Source organism: Mandrillus leucophaeus, unplaced genomic scaffold (genome assembly GCF_000951045.1).
Source record: "Mandrillus leucophaeus isolate KB7577 unplaced genomic scaffold, Mleu.le_1.0 Scaffold818, whole genome shotgun sequence".
Lineage (NCBI taxonomy): Eukaryota > Metazoa > Chordata > Mammalia > Primates > Cercopithecidae > Mandrillus > Mandrillus leucophaeus.
Window position 1 is genome coordinate 882,458 of NW_012108897.1, and position 16,296 is coordinate 898,753.

Consider the following 16,296-nt stretch of genomic DNA (forward strand, 5'->3'; position numbering starts at 1 on the left):
AAAAACTATATAAATATGTAAAAATATAAATATATATATATACACACACAGCTCAGTATTTAGTGCAGTATGCCTTGTGGATTGATTTTAATAAAAATCTCTTATTATGTAGTTTAAAGAATGAATAAGATCTTTGCAGGTTTGAATAAAAACTAAAATATTAAAATAGTCTGTTAACTCCTCATTCATCCACTTAAATTGACAGCATTGTGTAAAAGCTAAAGTCTACAGTTTTGTATTTGGTTTTGTCATTTAACAGGTTATAACAATCAGTGTTACATTGGGTAGATTATTGATCATCCAGGAACACCTTCCCAAATATAAAAAGGGAAAAGGCAGAGTCTTACATACACTTTATTTCCTTGTTTAGTTTTTAAGCTTTCTTTGCTTTCTGTCTTCAATTTTATAGTTCACAGTTTAACTTTTTTAGCACAAGAGAATTTTAAGACAAATATGCATTTGTACCTATATAGGGGCGGGTGCAGAAAATTTACATTTTGATTACTTAAAATGACTCTATCAACATTCTTGTGTTAAGGACTTACTTTCTCAATTGAATACCCTTATCTTTTAAATTTATCAGCAAATGTTAGTCAAAGGCTACTTAAAAGTATCTGCAAATTATAATGTGTGTTCTCAATTACTATCTGTTTTGGTATTTGAGAATTCATAGCTGTGAACAGAAAGGTATCTTATCTCAGTAGCTGAGTGAGCTAAGCTTAGTAGAATAATTTTGTAGGATATTTAACATATTAGTGATTATGGAAAGCATTTTGTCATTTTAATTACTATCCCTATCACCTAGTGATGTTTAAGACATTTTAGATGCTCAATAAATACTTGAATAAATGAAAGGAAGGTCTCATAGAAAATGTAAAATTTTGTTTGTTGTATTTGAAAATATTGTTTTCCCTTCTTATAACTTATTGCTCCGTTTTTTGTCTCCTTTAGTTCAGGAGCCGGGAGCTACCTTATGTCTAAAATAGTTTCGTCACATTAAGCTAATCCCCTTTGAACATGCAGTTCAATTTCTTTAATTAGCTTTAAAAATAAGGATCATTAAATCAGAGTGCCACCATCAATTACTGTGCAAGGGTTTGCCTGTTCAATAATGCATCAGAGCTGTGCTTTAATCAGTATTTCACTGAAAGATTTATGGAAAAGGAGGCCTCTTTAGGTTCCAAACTTGAAATGGAGTCCTATCATGTATAAAAAATTTTTCTTGTGATTGCTATCATTTTAGGTGCTGTATTTCATTGAATGCTCTCAGCATCCAATCTTTGCATTTCATAGTTGGAATCATTTCCAGAGAGTGTTTTACAGCATTTTTGGTAAATTCACAAGAAAATAAGCACATTTTTTTGTTCTGCAAGAAGAAAATACAAGGTGCATGATTTAAAATAAAAGTCTGCGTTTATAAGAGGTGCGTCTGTTATGGCAAATTCCCTGAAGAATGGCTTATTTCTTGTTTCTCATTATGTTAAGGTGTCTAACAAATAAACAAAAAATATGGGAAATTGAACTAGCAATGTATGTCTGTTTAAACAATTTACCAAAACTAGGGTTGCAAAAGTAGTACTCATTTTTTCTTACTAACCTAATTTAAGATAACGTATATTTTAGCTTTTAAATGATAGATTATAACATCCATCAGACATATAAAAGTATTTTGGTCATTCTTGCTGGTATACTGTGTATTGAGAATAAGTCAAAATAACAATCATAAAACAGATTTGATAATCTACCAAAAAATGCTTTATGAAATAAAGTTTGATCCTAAGCAGTCATTTTTGTAGGTATTTACAGAAATACTTCTGGAAAGATGGATGGTAACCATTAAAACAGAGCTAATATTAACTTTCTTTTCAGTTAACAACTCAGAAGGAATAGATGAAATATAAGAAGTGATATTTTAGTGCTTTATAGTACATTTAGTTAAATGAATATATGTATTTGAAAATCTTCTATTGGTTTAAAATTGAGTGCATTATCATGTAGTTATGGTGAAAATATTGTAAATGTTTTTGAAAAGAGGTATAAGTAATTTATAATTTTGAAATCTCGTAATTACATTAGCCTTGTCCCAGCATGTATCAAAATAGTGTGGAAGTATGGCATAATTGTTATTTCCAAAAAATAATTTTGTATGCAATAAAATTATTAAAAGTTTTAAAAATTTATAATATTTGTGGAAGACAAATCTAAATGTGTTACAGAGGTTAAAATATGTTTGTTGAGGATTCATCTTTACCTGAGCACTTGTTAAAGCACTCCTTCTGGGAGTGGGAATTAGCCCATTTAATCCACATCAAGCCGGTGGAGGGCCACATGTCACAGTGGTAGACCAAACTTCGTCTTCAGTTATTTAGTTCCTGTTCTCCTCATTTTAAGGTGAATGTCTGGTCAATGAACTTTAAATTCATAGTTACGGATAGACAAGATGTAGCTTTCTGTATACAGGCCATTGCTACTACTTGCCTTCTTTAAGAGACGTGTTTTTACATCTTTCATTGGAATGCCCCAGATTTTTTGCTTTGATTATATGTCTTATTTTGCAAACTTTGAAAAATTGAGAAATAACATATATTAAAGGGAAAAGGTGTGCCCAAGGATTTTTTTTAACAAATTAGATATACATGTAACCCTTATGTAAATCAAGATATGGAAAATGATCAGCACTCATAATTTGTTTCACCTTTCATTCAGTCCTAATCCTCCTCTTTAGGAATTACTATTTTGACTTTACCTCAGAGATAAGTATTACTATTTGAACTTTATGTAAATACAGTCTGCGCATATATGCTTCGTGCCTGACTTCTTTGTCTTGTCTTTGTGTCTGTGAGATTCATTTGTATTGTATGTGTAACAGTAGTTCTTTTTCAGTTTCTGTTTGAATATTCTAGAATATACTTGTCCACTCTTCTGTTGATTGCAGTTTTTGGCTGTTATAAATAAAATTGCTGTAAACTTTCTAGTACCTATGTTTTAATATTCATAAGTGTGTATTTCTCTTGGATGTTCACTTAAGAGTGATATTTCTGGGTCCTAAGGTATATATTCAGCTTTCATGGATTCTGCCAAACTGTTTTCCAAGGCAATTATAAGTCCAACTCTTTCACAATATTTAGTGTATGAAAGTTCTTGTGGCTCCACATCAATGCTCACACTTAGTACTACGCACTTTAAATTTATTTTCTCCAATTTTAGTGACTCTGGGGGATATGTTATATTATCATTTTATTGTTTTAATTTGCATATTCCTGATGAATAATAATGCTGAGCACCTTTCCATGTGGGATTGGTCATTTGGATATCTTCTCAAAATTTGGGAACTTCCTGTTTTTTTTTTCCACCCATTTTTCTATTGATTTTTCAGTCTTTCTCTTAGTGATTTACAAGAGTTCTTTATATTTCCTGAATACAACTTCTTTGTTGGATATTTGTATTGTAACCATTTTCTCCTTTGTATTTTGCCTTTTCATTCCTTTAATTGTATCTTTTAATGACCAGAAGTTGTTTTTATTTTAAAAACAAATTTTAAATTTTAAAAATAAAATTTTTCTTCATGGCTATTGCTTTTTTTTTTCTTTTTTGCCCTACTTAAGAAACCGTTGGCTACTCCTAAAATACAGAGATTTTCTCTCAGAAGCTTTATTAAAGTTTTACCTTTTAAATTTTGGATATGAGGTAGAAATAAAGTATTTATGTGCATGTGTATGTTTATAAATAATTTTCCATTTGAATATCCATTTGATCCAGAACCATTTATTGAAGAGATCATCCCTTCTCCCTTACATTGTCATTATTGTTGTAAATCACGGGATCGTATATGTGTGGGTCTGTTTCTAAACTCCATGTTGTGTTCCAATTAAAAAAATTTTATCATATTTTAAATGTATTTTTAGAAAACATTTTAGTTTCTAATTGTTTTGCTGGGAAATACTAAACTGTATTTTTTGATATTGATTTTACATCCACCAACTTACTAAGTTCACTTATTAAAACTAATGGTTTATTTGTAGATTAATTTGGATATTCAGTATACACAATTATGTGGTCTGCAAATAATTATGGTTTTTGTTTCTTCAGTTCTAGTCTTTATACTTTTAACTTATTTTCCTTGCCTTATTGGATGACCTAAAACCTTGGGTCTAATATTGAATAGAAGTGGTGATAGCATGGATTTTATCCATTATTTTTTTCTCCCGTCTTTTGAGCTGATCCTGTTTTTCTCCTGTATTCTGTTCATTGTGTGAATTAAACTAACTGATTTTCAAAAGTTAACTCAACCTTACATTTCTGGGATGCCCAACTTGGTCATAATCATTTTCCTCTTTAAGTATCTTTGAATTGAGTCGTTAACATTCTCATTTAGTATTTTTCTATTTATGTTTATGATCTATAGCTTTTCTGTCTAATATAATCCTTGTTGGAGTTGGCAATTGAGGTTTTGTTGGCCTCAAACAAAAAGTAGAGAGCAATTCCGTCTTTTTCTTGTCACCAAAAAATTGATTTAATTTGGAAAAAAAAATGGGAAGAATTTACCAGTGAAACTCTAAACCTGTTCTTGTTCTGTTTTTGCGGGGAGGGGGGATTTTTAATAGTGCATTCAATTTCATTGATAGATATAAAATTATTATTATTATTTTTTTTTGATAGAGTTGCTGTCTGTCACCCAGGCTGGAGTGCAGTGGCTCAATACAATCTCCACCTCCCAGGTTCAAGCAATTCTCCTGCCTCAACCTCCCGAGTAGCTGGGATTATAGGCGCACACAACCATGCCCAGCTAATTTTTTGTATTTTTAGTAGAGATGGGTTTTTGCCATGTTGGCCAGGTCGGTCTCGAACTCCTGGCCTCAAGTAGTCCGCCTCACACTATTGGTATTTTGATAAATGTGTTTCCAAGGAATTTGTTCATTTCATGTATTTTTTCCCCAGTTTTTTGCATAAGGTTATTGCATGCCTGTAGAGTCTATGTTCTTTTTTTTAAATTCCCAATACTGGAAATTTGTGTTTACTATATTTTCTTAATCAGTATTGTTACAGGTTTATCAGTTTCATTAATCTCATCTTCTTTTCAAAGATCAACTTTTGACTTTTTTGAATTTCTTTATTGTATCGTTTTCCTGTTTTGTTGATTTTTGCTGTAATGTATGTTATTTTCTTCCTTTTCTGAGTTTGGTTTTCTGTTTTTAGCTTTTTGATTCGGATGCTCAGCTCATTGACATTTCATCATTCCTTTTTTTCCCTCTTACATCTAAGTCTACATTTCTAAGCATTTCTTTAGCTGCATATCCAACAATTCTGGATGTAGTTTGCAGTATATGCAGTGTGTCGTATGTTCCTTATCATTCAGTTCAAGATTTGTTTTAAATTCATCCCTCCCTCCTTTCCCTCCCTCCTCTCCCTCTGTTTTGTTTTGTTTTATTTTAACTTACGTAGATTTACCTAGCTATCCCCACAATCAAGATCACCACAAAGATCTCCCTTATTCTATTCTTTTGTAGTCATACTTAACCCCTTTCCCACATTTGTAACCCCTGGCAACCTTTAATTCATTTTCCATCTCTATAATTGTGTCATTTCAAGAATGTTATAAAAATAAAATCATAATATAGGTGACCTTTAGAGATTGGCTTGTTTGCATGCGGCATAATGCCCTTGATATCTTGAAGTTGTATATATTAATATTTTTCTTTTTTTATTTTTCAGTAGTATTTCTTATTGGATGTACCTATTGAGGGGTATTTTGTTTCCAGTTTTTCACTATTTTTTTCACTATATATAAGCTGCTGTGAGCAATTGTGTATGGACCTAGGTTTTTATTTCTCTACAATAAATAACCAGTAGTGCAATTGCTAGGTTGTGTGGTAAATGCATGTCTAGTTGTTTTTAGAAACTGCCAAACTATTTTCAGTGGGGTGTACCATTTTACGTTTCCACCAGCAATGTCTGAGCAATCCAGCTTCTCTACATCCTCACCATTCTGATAGGTACGTAGTGATATTTCTTTGTGATTTTAGTTTGCATTTCTTTAATGGCTAATGATGCTAAATTTCTTGTATGTACTTACTTGCCATCCATGTATCCTCTTTCATGAAATGTCTCTCTGTTTTTTGCTCCTTTTCTAGTTGGTTTTTTTTTAACTATTGAGTTTTGGGTTTTCTTTATATATTCTAGATAGGAGTCATATGTCAGATATATGTATCCTTGACTTCTTTGATTCTACTTTAATTAGTACTTTTACCACTTTCTAAAAAATGCAAGGAACTTGAAACACTTCAACTTTATTTACCCTACTCCTACATCTTGTGCAACTGTATGTACTTTAATTACATATATCTTTAAAGCTCCACAAGTTTAGATTATTTACTGTTTTAAGGAATTCATACTGATTTACATTATTTTTTTTTTTTTGAGATGAAGTTTCGCTCTTTTTGCCCAGGCTGGAGTGCAATGGCGCGATCTCGGCTCACCACAACCTCCGCCTCCCGGGTTCAAGCGATTCTCCTGCCTCAGCCTCCCGAGTAGCTGGGATTGTAGGCATGCGCCACCATGCCGGCCAAATTTGGAATTTTAATAGAGACGGGGTTTCTCCATGTTGGTCAGGCTGGTCTTGAACTCCCGACCTCAGGTGATCCACACGCCTCAGCCTCCCAAAGTGCTGGGATTACAGGCGTGAGCCACCGCACCCGGCCTGATTTACATTTTTAAACTCCTTTTTGTACTGTAATATTTTCTGCGTAGGGATCATCTGAGATTTAATTATTTTCCTGCCCAAGATTTTACTTTGGTATTTCTTTCATGCAAATCTAAGGTAACTGTGTGTGGAGTGTGTGTGTGTGTGTGTGTGTGGTGTGTGGCGTGACAAATCTAGGTTGTCAGTTATTTTTATCTTTTTGTTTTTTAATCATCTCATTAACATCTGGCCTTTGTTTTTCTTGAGAAGTCAGCTGTTGGTCTTATTGTTCTTTGAAGATTAGATACCTTTTTGCTCTAGTGGTTTTTAAGATTTTCTTTCTATCTTGGCTTTTAGCTGTTTTGCTATGATATACCATGCTAGTCAGCCTCTAAGATGGCCAGTATTTCCTGCCTTCTGATATTCATGCTTCTGTATATTCCCCTCTTCTTTGATGTGGGCTGGATACTGCTTTGTTTTGCATCAATAGAGGATGGCAGAAGAGTTGGTTTCTTTTTGATACCTTTAAAGTGGTTTATTTATTTATTTTTTAACAGCTCTTATACACATTTTTAATTGTTCTCAGTGGAAAAGTTACTCTGATACAGTTATTCACACAGAATGACCTTCATTGTATATAGAACTAAAGATAAATTATGTTTTCTTGGATGCTATTCTAGAAGCAGCTCTCCTAGCACACCTGCAAATGAGGAACTTGCTAAGAAGATACTGTCCATTTCTTCTGGAAGGCATATTGAATGATACCTAGGGCACTAAACACTTGTCTACTCAGACCTTCTCTAGTTTGTGTCCTTCGCTAGCTTGTACCAGCTAAATGTGCATTTCTCAAAAAGTCATTTTTAAAGCTATTTGTACCAGTTGTATTTATTTTATAATTGCACAACTTTATTATATAATATACAATTTTATGACAAGTTTATTTTTCTGTGAAAAAGTATTTAAATTATTTTAAAAAACTATATAGGTGAATTGATAAAACAGTTATTGGTGAAATTGTTAGTTATGTTTGATCAAACTGTAAAACATATTTATGATAAAAGATATTTAGAATTATGAAATTTGTTACAGACTGAGGATCCCACACACCAAGATCTAATGGCTATGGTATGCTTGCATAGTAAAAAGTATTTGGATTTATGCTATGGTAAGCCAGATTGAACAAATTGCATGTATGAACAAATCCTATATACAGATGAATATACATGCATTTTTTAAAGTTAAAGTAAGGTACATATTTGTTCTTTGTTATGATTTCTGCTTTATTTGACCTTTTGTAGCATGTGAACCAATACTAGTTCTAACTGCATCTTATAAGAGGACTTTTCCTATACTGTTAAATACTTAGAAGATGTTTTAGCTTGCCCTTTCACATAGAATTTGCAGACTTTTAAATTGAATAATTTGTATAGTATTTTGGTTATGTTTTAGGTAATAGCACTAACTAAAATCCATAAATTAATATGTTTATTTACTAAATACATAAAAGCCTCTTTTAGACTGAAATGTTCAGCCAGAACTTAAACAGAAAACAGATAATTGTTTGGTAACTCTTGCCCATTTACTAACAACTTCCATAAATTATACAGAATGTTTATCTGTATATAAAAATTGCCAGATATTTATGTTTTCTTTTGTTTATTTTATATTCTGTAGACCAAGGATGAGAATCAAGATCTTTTCATTAAACATTTATAGCATGACTGCTATGAACAGACCTATCAAGGCAAATAAGATACATTCCTATTCCTCAAAGAGATTATAGTTCAGAAAGCCATTTAAATAAAGAATTATAGCATAATCAAAGGTGCCTTTCTGCTTTTTCTTATGAGTATAAATTTGCCAATGTATAAATAAGACTTTTGTATGGTGGTATAATTAAATAATAGTTTTTAAATATGTGATCTCTGTAACCTTTGCTTTTACATTTATGTAGACCTCAAGGTCAGGGATGAAGTAGGAGGAGTCATTGAACTTCCTCAAACCTTTTACAAATTAGGAAATGACAATTGATATTAAATACTTTTATACAGTTCTCATTTTATAATATTTTACTTGTTTTGCTCCCACTGACTTTACTCTTAGAATGCCTTTATACCTAATATTTCATAATATCAGAGCTTCTATTTTACCGTGAATTTCTTATAGACAGATTCTCTATTCTCTGAATGCGATTTGTTCATTCTGGCTTACCATAGCGTAAGTCCAAATATTTTTTCCTATGTAAACATACCATAGCCATTAGGTCTTGGTGTGTGGGATCCTCAGCCTGTCACAAATTTCATTATGCCATCTGCTTCAACCTGAGCTGTGTATCTTCTGCTGGCAGACTTTATTGAAGTTGTCATGGCTCAGGATAAAAAAAAAAAAATCAGTCTTGGCATAAGAAGCTTACTTTTGAAAAAGTAATAATTGATTGTGTCTGCTATAGATTTTAAAATAAACATTTAAAAGGATTCCCAAAAGTCTCTTCTCATCACATTGATCTCTTTTTCATCTGTGATTGTAGATAGCCAATATAATGGTTATTGGTAACTTTGGTAACTTAATGAGTTTTCTGTTTTATTTTTAAGGATAGGTAACTCTTATGTGTAGATTTTGGTGACATATTGTGAAATATTTTGATAGCTTCTGCCAGGGGATGTTCTTTGCCTAATGTTTTATTTCAAAAATGATATCTAAAATGTTTTGTGTATAATACAAGAACTGTATGTTTTGTGTATAATACAGGATGATAGGAACACCATGATGAAAAAAATTTAGGTCACAAACAGCTTAGGTGTGTGACTTTACATGATTTCATCATCCTTAGAATTGAGATGATACTTGAAAGGTTGGTCGGGAGACTGGATCAGAATTAGATCCTTAAAAAATAGATAAACATTTTTTTCTGCCAATGTATGTTGAACATCAACTCTGTATAAGGCATTCTTCTAGAGAATGAGGGCATAGTAAAAACAAAATAGTCACAAATTTCTGCTGGAGAGTTTTTGCGTTCTAGTCTATCTCCACTGACTGAAATGAAAGCTTCATGACAGCAGGGTGTGGATCACGTGGTAATGAGTGCCATGAATTAAAACAGGGCAGAGTAAGTTTGTGAAGTGTAATGGTGCTGTCTTAGATAGGGATGCCAAGGAGGATTTTTCTGTGGTGAGGCTGGGCACACCTGAATGAAATAAGGAAGCATGTGGATATTTGGAGAAGGATATACCTGTCTGGTAGAGTGGTATATCCTTGGCAGTTTGAGGCACAGTGAGGAGGGGAGCACAGCTAAGGCTAAGTGGGTGAGGGACAGACTGCTAGGAGATGAGGTCAGAGAGTGACCCCAAAACATCATTGAAGTAAGCTTTCTGTTAAGTAGTTATAGACAAAAAGTCACAATCCAGACACCCAACATAAATATGAAATTAGGATTGACTGCATTGCTTTATTATTATTTATATTTAACTTCAAACTCTTTGTAACAGGCACACACAAATAATTATAAAATCATTTCCCAAAATGGGATGATCTTTTCCATTGTTGTTACGTGTGTCGTTGTACTTAGAGTTAGCCAGTCAGCACAATTTGAGGGCACAGTCCTCCAGACTGCCAGTGCTGCCGCACACTTCTGATACCAACTGCGGCAAGTTAGGGTCCAGCTACAAACTTAAAGGTATAAGGATACATAAAACCACCCTCACTTATGATATCAGCTGCAAGTTTGCGAGGTTCCCCAGCCACCTTGAGGTGTCATAATTCACTAGAAGGTCTTAGAGAATCTCTGAAATCTGTTATACACATGATTATCATCTCTTGTAGGGAAAGGATGCAGTTAAGAGTCAGCCAAAGGAAGAGATGCATGGTGCAGATTATGGGAGGATTCCAAACTAGAAGCTTGTGTGACAAGCTTGTGCTTGATCTATGTGTGACAATATGTATAGAGTACAGCCATGTGTCATTAGGTGATTTCATCCTTGTGCAAACATTGTAGGGTATACTTACTCAAACCTAGGTGGTATAGCCTACCACACAACTAGGCAACAACTGTTGCTCCTAAGCTACCAACCTGTACAGCGTGTTACTATATGGAGTACTGTATGCAGTTGTAGCACAGTGGTAATTATATGTGTATCTAAATATAGAAAAAGTACAGTAAAAATGTGGTTAAAAGATAAAAAATGGTACACCTGTATAGGACACACTTACCATGAATGGAGCCTGCAGGACTGGAAGTTACTATAGGTGAATCAGTGAGTGAGTGGTGAGTGAATGTGAAGGCCTAGGACATTACTGAACACTGCTAAATAGTCAATATACTGTATGCTACTAGATAGCCATTATAATGATTGGGTTATTGGTAACTTTGGTAACTTAATGCGTTTTCTGTTTTATTTTTAAGGACAGGTAAAAAACTTATGCATAGAGTTTATACATAAGTTATAAATACTGTACACCTAGGCTATACTAAATTTACAAAAACTTTTCTTTCTTCAATAATAAGTTACCTTGGCTTACTGTAACTTTTTTTGCTTTATAAAGTTTTAATTTTTTAAAAAAAACTTTTGACCCTCATAATAGCACTTAGCTTAAAGCACAAGCACATGTATAGCTGTGTTTGACTGTGTTGCAAACCCAGGAATATTACCTGATCTTGGTGTTCAGAATTTTTTATTGGGGTGTTATTTCATAGGTGTGATTGATTGCCCTGCCCATATGATTAAAATTCAACTCCGAGTTTGGGCTTATATCATGTGGCCTTGGGGCCCACCATGAAGGAGAAAGATACCTCATCACTCAGGAAATTCTGAGAGAGGAAATTCTGAGAGTTCAGAGGTTACTTCATAGGATCTGAGGACAAAAACATGTATGTCTGGATATATTTGTGGGTGTGTTTTAATGAGTACCCTGAAGTTGAACCCTGGAAGTAATTAGTTTTTTAATTTTCCCATCTAATAAATGGTGCTGCATTGAACATTTAGTGATGCACACACATCTTTGTGTATTATCCTAATGTTTATCCTTGAAATAAATTTCCCAAAATAGAATTGCTGGATCAAAGGATTCGGACATTTTGAAATTTCATATGTACGTCCTTGTACCCTTGGAATATTTCCTATGAAATAGTTTATGGAATGTCAAAATTCTTAATACTCCCTGTATTACTCTTAGGTAAATATTGCAACTTCAGCAACTTCAAATATTGAATATGCCCACATTCCTCATCTCAGCCCAGCTGTGATTCCTACTCTGCAAAATGAATCGTTTTTATTATCCCCAAACAACGGGAATCTGGAAGCACTTACAGGATCTGGTATTCCACACATTAATGGGAAACCTGCTTGTGATGAATTTGATCAGCTTATCAAAAATATGGCCCAGGTAAGAACATTTCTTTCTGTTATTGTAATACCTTTAATAATTTAAGAATGTGATCAAATTGTGGATAATTTGGAGAATATAGTGACATTTATAACATCTGAAACAATTGGAACAAAAAGTCAGTTGTGGGAGTTTAGATGGTTCAGAGATTTTCTAGTACAGTTTTATCATCATTTAAATTTGAGTATTATATGTTGTATTATAGAAATATTCTTCAGGATAAAGTGCTAACAATTACCTTGGAAAAATTTTTTTCAATTTCTTTTTTTTCTAAACAAAGAAATGGTTCTAATAAGATGACTGTTATTGCAATAATTGGCTTTTAATTTAAGTTTTTTTTGAGACATGTCTTGCTGTGTCACCCACACTGGAGTGCAGTGTTGTGACAGCTCTAAACTCCTGGGCTCGAGGGATTCTTCTGCCTCAGTCTCTTGAGTGTCTAGGACTATAGATGTGTGCCACCACACTCAGCTAAGTTTTAATTTTATTTTTTATAGAGATAGGGTCACATTATGTAGCCCAGTTTGGTCCCTAACTCCTGGCTTCAGGTGATCCTCCCATCTTGGCCTCCCCAAGTGCTGGGATTTACAGGTGTGAACCACCATGCATGGCCTGGCTTTTAATTTTATTTCTTTTTTTGTTTCCTAAACAGGGTCGCCATGTAGAAGTTTTTGAGCTCCTCAAACCTCCATCTGGAGGCCTTGGGTTTAGTGTTGTGGGACTAAGAAGTGAAAACAGAGGAGAGCTGGGAATATTTGTACAAGAGATACAAGAGGGCAGTGTGGCTCATAGGTGAGATGGTCACAGCGTCTACTTTGTTTTCGATACCACATTCTGAAGGTTTTGGTCACTGTGCGGGAATTTAGAAAGATAATAATGAATAGAAACAAATAATTGAACATAATCTGGTTATTAACCAGTTTTTAGAAGTCATTAACATTGTTGTGATAAAATAGCAAGTCCTTTGAAATGGGAGTAGCTTTTAAATATAGTCATAACTTACTTAAGTTTTGGTAAGGAAAGAAAAATTTGAGGATAACATTATTTTGATTGTTAATTAAATGGGCTCTTTTTGGTTAGATTTTAAAAATCACTATACTGGAAATGACCCAAAATAATTCGAGTTGCATTTGTTTATATACCCAAAGCAATAATTTAATATAGTTGTCCATCAGTATCCATGGGGAATTGGTTCCAGGACTCCTGCAGATACTAAAGTCTGCAGATGCTCAAGTCCCTTATATAAAGTGGTATAATATTTGTATATAACCTGTGCACATTCTTCCATATATTTTAAATCATCTTTAACTTATAATGCCTAACACAATGCAAATCCTATGTAAATATTAGTAGTCATACTGTATTTTTAAAATTTGTGTGATTTTTTTTTATTGTTGTGGCATTACTTTTTCTGAGTATATTTGATCCCCAGTTGGTTCAATCTGTGGATGTGGAACCCATGGATACAGAGGGCCAACTGTATAGGTATATCCACTTTCATTTTTAGAAGATGGGAATATCCAAGATGTCATGTAGGCTGAATGGGGAGCTGAAATAAAGAGTACTTTTAAATGGGAGGAGTTGAGTAGGAGTAGCAGTGGAATAACCTTACGAGAGTTGATGACCTGCAGCCAAAGCGTATATTTTTTTAAAAGTAGAACTGCAGGAAAAAGCTTAGAGTATTGGAATTAAAACTAGGATTAAAAATGACTTGAACATACATGCTAAAGAAGCTGTCATTTCCTTGAGAACTCTCAGATTGTCTTTTATCCCCTTTTTCATCCTTGATAGAGATGGAAGATTGAAAGAAACTGATCAAATTCTTGCTATCAATGGACAGGCTCTTGATCAGACAATTACACATCAGCAGGCTGTCAGCATCCTGCAGAAAGCCAAGGATACTGTCCAGCTAGTTATCGCCAGAGGCTCTTTGCCTCAGCTCGTCAGCCCCATAGTTTCCCGTTCTCCATCTGCAGCCAGCACCATCTCAGCTCACTCTAATCCAGTGAGTACTTAAAATTTTCAAAAGGAACAACGTATTTCTCAAGTTCTTTTTGGTTGTCTCCAAGTTTCTAATTTGTGTAGGGTCTTTGCACTTCTTTAGTTTTTGTCTGACTATTCTTTTATCTTTCCCTAGCCTGGAATATTTGTTCTTTAAGCATGATAAAGCTTCTAGGTTCTGAAACAACCATTACTTTTCTTTGTGTAGTTTTTTCCTTTGACAGCATTCCTTAAAAATGGAAAATGTAGTCCTTTAACAAAAATTGACTTTATCTGTAGACGAATACATTGTTGATTTTGATTTTAAAATTATACAATTATATTGTTACAGTTAGCTGTCAGTAACTTTTAAGAAGTCATCTAATTTGGAATCCTGCCTCAAGGCAGGATTGTGCAGAAGACATTCTTAACATGTGACCTTTTTTTTTCCCTTGATCTTTTTCTTTTTTTGTAAGAAGTGCTACAAAAGATCTTGCAAATCAGTGCCTGTCTTTAACTGCTGAAGTGAAATCATTATGATGATATATTGATAATTTCAGGAATGATTCTGTCAGTAGCGCTTACATTCTGTTGAAAGGGAAGTATACCAAGTGAAAGGGACATTGTTAGGTCTCGTTATGTCTGAATTTAATTATTTAATAACCACAAAAATTTCTACTGTAATATAAAATGTTAGTGCTTTATAAATTTCTACAAATTCATATATGAGCTTTGTTTGTAGGTTCACTGGCAACACGTGGAAACTATTGAATTGGTGAATGATGGATCTGGTTTGGGATTTGGCATCATAGGAGGAAAAGCAACCGGTGTGATAGTAAAAACCATTCTGCCTGGAGGAGTAGCTGATCAGGTAGGCTACATCAATAGATCTTTTATGCTATTTTATCAAATAATATGGGTACATCTTTTACATTTTTTTTGTTATAGAGAAGAAACTTTGGCCTTAGATGATGCCAAAGAAATTGAGTTAGAATCTTTCGTTTTATTGAGTGTCCCTGAAGTGTTGTCTTAGACCTAGGGGAGGAATACCTTTGAAAAGGGACATTAATCTTAAATTATAGTTTTAGACAATGGGCTTAACACTTTTGAACCTCAGACTAAAGCCAAGGTTATGGATTTGATAATTGTGGAGGTAGCTACTATTTTATAGTCATAATTCATATTCATAAACCTAGTCAGCTGTTTTGTAGTCACAGGGTGTTATGGGAAAATATACTTTATTATTCAGGCAAAAAAAATCAACTTGTTGCTTTAGTGATGGGTCACTGGTATCGTCTTTGTATATGAAACAGCCTGTTTTTATCACTTAAGTAGTTTATTGAGGCATTATCATTTATGATATGTGATATTGTTGCAATATATGTGAGAAAAGATTTAACACATTTGTTATGATTTATATTTTAATTTGATAAGGCTTACTGGTTTAAGTAAGTTTTGCCTTGATTATAACTTTTTAAAAAATAAAGTGGTTGTTCGTACATGTGTGTCTGAACTTAAACTAGGAAGTCCAGTTCATCAAATATTTCCTGTATTCGTAAATGAAATCCCTGTTTAATGACAACCTTGTCAGTAGGGGTATTAACAGTAATATAATAGTATGCAAATTTTTCTTCCTTTTAAACATTAGCTAGCATCTAGCAGCATCAAATGAAATGTCTCTAGTTGACTAGCATGTGATATTTACATGCTTTATCTTCAGTATGGAGCTGCACTCTTCAATACTGTAGCTGTCTGCATATCACCTTTAAAATTAAAATTTAAGTTAATTAAAATTAAATGAAATTACGAGTTCAGTTTCTCAGTTGGACTAGCCACATTTCAAGAGCTCCATAGCTGTTGTATTGAGTAGTGCAGAAGAGTTCCATCATTGCAGAAAGTTAATGGACTGCATGTGTATGGAGGCTCATAGACTGCTTTTCACTCCTCACATCTTTCAGAATTTTCACTACACAAGTATTTCACCTGCACATGAGTTCTTTTGGGACATTTATAATAGAAATAGCCAGGCAGAAAGTTGTGATATTAATATAATGCTTTCTTGTGGTTTATACCATATTTTAGGTAATATATATTTGCATAGTGACTTATATAAAACTTTGCTTAATGGCATCTTTTTCTTTCCCTCCAAAAAATTCACAAAAAGGCATTTGGGTAGAAATCAAAGTGAAAAGTTCGTATGAACTCTTGGTAGGTAGAAGTCAAAATGGAAAGTTGATATGAACTATTGATTTAAAGAA

General features: G+C 33.4%; 1 protein-coding gene across 4 annotated transcripts in view; it reads left to right on the top strand.

Moving 5' to 3' along the window:
* MPDZ (multiple PDZ domain protein) overlaps nucleotides 1–16,296 on the top strand; it is a 145,546-nt gene that overhangs the window by 14,413 nt on the left and 114,837 nt on the right. For all 4 annotated transcript variants that reach the window (XM_011967898.1, XM_011967899.1, XM_011967900.1 and 1 more), the window contains exons 3-6: nucleotides 11,849–12,058; nucleotides 12,711–12,850; nucleotides 13,850–14,063; nucleotides 14,781–14,909. In XM_011967898.1, the coding sequence (XP_011823288.1) occupies nucleotides 11,849–12,058; nucleotides 12,711–12,850; nucleotides 13,850–14,063; nucleotides 14,781–14,909 (693 nt within the window). The remainder of the gene's footprint in view (nucleotides 1–11,848; nucleotides 12,059–12,710; nucleotides 12,851–13,849; nucleotides 14,064–14,780; nucleotides 14,910–16,296) is intronic.